At 36.8% G+C, this 3,776-nt stretch overlaps 1 protein-coding gene across 1 annotated transcript; it reads right to left on the bottom strand.

Moving 5' to 3' along the window:
* Positions 1-894: 894 nt before the first annotated feature.
* On the bottom strand, positions 895-1,968 carry LOC109065474 (epidermal differentiation-specific protein-like). The gene has a single exon (XM_019082446.2). It carries the CDS (start codon positions 1,877-1,879, stop codon positions 1,361-1,363), a length of 519 nt encoding a protein of 172 aa, XP_018937991.2. The 5' UTR covers positions 1,880-1,968; the 3' UTR covers positions 895-1,360.
* Positions 1,969-3,776: the final 1,808 nt, after the last annotated feature.

The following is a 3,776-nucleotide window of genomic DNA, read 5'->3' as shown; positions in this document are numbered from 1 at the left end:
ATTAAGTAAATTAATAAAAAAAAAATTAGAAAATTCATCCCATCCAGGTATCAGTGGCAGAATTGTCAAAAAAGTGATCACTCGTTCAGAACGACTGCTTTAAGGCACACCAACATCCTGAAGAGGTTTTTTTTAGAAATAAATAAACTAATCAAATGTAAAATAATAATAATATAAACTGTGTTTTGTTGCAAATTCACTGTAGGTCCAGCTCCAGATCAAAACACAGAGTAACTAAACTTAACCTGAATGCATTTCTGTGGAGCACTAAAGAAGATATTCTAAAAAGTAGCTCAGGGTTTAATTGTTATTATTGTTGTTGCTTATTATTATTTATTGTTATTTTGTCCATAATAAAAAGAATGACCTTATTTTTTGTATCTTCTTTTATGCTCCGCAGAAGTAGGAAAACGGAATATGAAATCTGAATATGAACTCTCCCTTTTCAGCACCTTTCTGTGAGATCAGATGGACCAAATAACAATGAGGTCGTTTCCTGTGGCTCAAATAGATCATGACACGAGCACCATCAAGATAATGAGTTTGATGCATATAAAAGCATAAATGCAAATGAAGAGTTCAGATGCAAAATCCATCTGAAATTTTCATCTAAATTTCATTTTTATCAGGCTGCTATATTTATGTTCAGTTCTTTCACTTTAATGGCATAAAAGCAGTTTATTAATGCATCTTGGTTTTAATACTGACTCTGCCCGTACTGGTCTGTTCACTAGGATATATTTTGCTATAACTTTTCTGAGATGTGAACCTCCACTGTGTAAATGCTTTAGTTAATTAATTAATTAATTAATTAATTATTATTTTATTTATTTTTTTGCTAAAATGTATGACATGATAAAATATAACTTTACAATGGAAATGAAACAAGGTGCATTAAAATATTTAAGATCCTTTATTTTCTGAGTTGACAGACCAAATGTTGTCTCTTGCACAGCATTATATAAATCCAAAATCCCTTTCAATATTTCACTCTCATCAAACAGGAGAAATACATTCAAATGACAATAGGACCTGTAGCAGATCTGTAACAATCCCAAAGCTGTATTTTATTGCATATGTTTACTGATACTGATGGCTATAAATGAAAAGACAAGCAACCATCAACTTAAAACTTTTACTAATAACTCATCCGTATCATATAACATCTGCCAAATTAACATGTACAGTATGTCTTTACACAGATATATAGGGTATATTATAGAGTCAGAAATTTTCTTCAGACTTATTAGAGTCACAGTCATTGTTTCTTGTCAAGATCAGCCCCACCATCTGCCTCTTTCTTTCCAGAAGGGCTCCGGTTTATATTCAGCTGCAGAGAGTGTACTTTGAATGATGCTGTCTATGGCTTCGGCAGCAAGGGACGCACATGGCTGGCCACATCGTTGAAGGATAGCGGAAGATAGCTGGGAACTTCATCCCCAGGGAAAGACACAAGCTGGGCACCTTGACGATTGACATGCTCATAGAGCACCCAGACACCACCTTTCACTTTGTGGGAGGAAGCGATGTCACTGAAATCAATGTCGTGAAGATTGGTTTCTCTGCGTAGAGTCACTCTTCTTCCTTGATACTTCACGTCCTCAAACAGCTCGATTTCAGGGTCGTCCAGGTCATCTGCGATCATCTTCAGGGAAGAAAACTTTCCTGTGTCTTCTAGAGTAGCGTATTCTCCTTCCTCAAACACCCGCTGCTTTCCAGTGAAATTCTTGTCATAATACGCTACCCATGGTGTGCCAATGACTTTGAGAGATGAGATGGCGTTGTTGAAGCCCTTTTCTTCTAAGTTGTTGACATTGTTCTTGAATTCAGCTGTTCTGCCGTTGAAGCCCTCTTCAGTAAAAACAACAATCTTGCTCATTTTGAACAATAACTGGAGATCAGAGGCTGGAGAAGACAAGTACTTCTTATTCAGCTTCCCGTGGCTCTGCTGGAAAAAAGTGACTTAAATGGTGTGCAGAGCTGCCTTTTAAAGCACAAATACACCAAAGTGGGCGTTGACAAGGATATGACAGTACATGTAGGTCTGGCAGCTGAGAAAAAAGGAACACAAGCTTCTTGGCTGAAAAAAAATTGTCACACATTCACTTTGACTGCTGCTCAGTTCTTACACCTTCACTGATTATAACTGAATGAGATCGCAATAAACTAAGACAAGTAACAGTTTTTTCAGTGATTGTAAGCGGAGCACTCTGCATGCCTTTTTTCAGTGATTATAACGGGAGTGCTCTGCGCGCTGTTTAGGCTATTGTTCAGATTATCAAGTCAAGTCAACTTTATTTATATAGTGCTTCATGCAATACAGACAGTGTCAAAGCAGCTTTACAGTGTTAATTGTGTTTACAGTGTTTAGTGTCAATAATGCAGGAGGACAATAACAGTCAATTTTTCAGTCAAAGTCAGTGCATTGTTGATTGAAATTAAGTGTCCCCAACTAAGCAAGCCAAAGGTGACAGCGGCAAGGATCCAAAAACTCCATCGTGACAGAATTGGAGGAAAAATCTCGGGAGAAACCAGGCTCAGTCGGGGGACAGTTCTCCTCTGTCCAGATGAAACCAGCATGGAAGTGGTTTAATTCCAGGCTGCAGCACAGGTCAGATTGTGCAGAGGACTTGTCTGGTTCCCGTGGTCTTGTGCTGATGGTCGTCGAGGTGATGAGGTCTTTACTGGGGATCTGTATCTGGGGCTCTAGTTGTCCTGGTCTCCGCTGTCTTTCAGGGCTGTAGAGGTCCTTTCTAGGTACTGATCCACCATCTGGTCTGGATACGTACTGGATCCGTGTGACTGCAGTGACCATCTGATCTGGATACAGACTGGATCTGGTGGCTACGGTGATAAGAGAGAAACAGACTAATATTAGCGTAGATGCCATTGTTACTACAATGTACATACGATGAGTACATCGGGTGTTATGGGATATGTTCCTGGTTTCGGTTGACCTAATTACTGCAACCTAAAAATCCTTTAACAGATTTTAATTATAGAAATTATTATTATTATTATTTTTTTTTTTTTTTACTGTCATGATTGTCATAAAAATGGTGAATTTATGGCTGCTATGTGCAAGCTAAATGGTTCTAGGAAACCAATTGATTCAAATGATCAGTACAACATTTTTCCAAAGAAATGTCCCTTTACCAACATTATTTTTTTTAATTTCATACAAAATATTTCAAACTAGAACAATATAAATACATTTATGGAACACTCATGAATAATGTATATATTAAATTAATTTTATGAAAACACCTTAAACATTAAAATGTAAAACATAAGAACCAATTAAGAAGACAGATTAAGAGATACCTATATAAAAATAAATCTAGAAAGACATAAATGACTCTAGTATAATATAGAACTACACCTGGAGTCACTGATTACATGACAATTGAGAGGGAACTTCGCAATTTATGTAGTTGTAGACATGCTCACTTTAAGTGATTGTAAGCTTTCAAAACCGAGCATTCTGCATGCCTTTTTGTTTCAGTGATTTTAAACGGAGTGCTGTCTGCGCCCTGTTTGTGTTCTTTGTTACAAAAAGTGTAGGCTGTATTGATTTTTTCATTTTTTAATTTGCATCCTTCATCTCTTTATTTTACAATAGATGTGTGTGTGGTGTGTGTGTGTGTGTGTGTGGTGTGTGCTGCGCAAGTCAATTCTCATGTATGATTCATTGAATCAAAATGTTATTCTGTCTTCAAAATCAACTTTATATGTGTTTTTTGTGACAGCCGATTGCAGATATCAACCAATATAAA

Source organism: Cyprinus carpio, chromosome A22, assembly GCF_018340385.1.
Source record: "Cyprinus carpio isolate SPL01 chromosome A22, ASM1834038v1, whole genome shotgun sequence".
NCBI lineage: Eukaryota > Metazoa > Chordata > Actinopteri > Cypriniformes > Cyprinidae > Cyprinus > Cyprinus carpio.
This window is presented reverse-complemented; position numbering and strand designations above follow the sequence as displayed.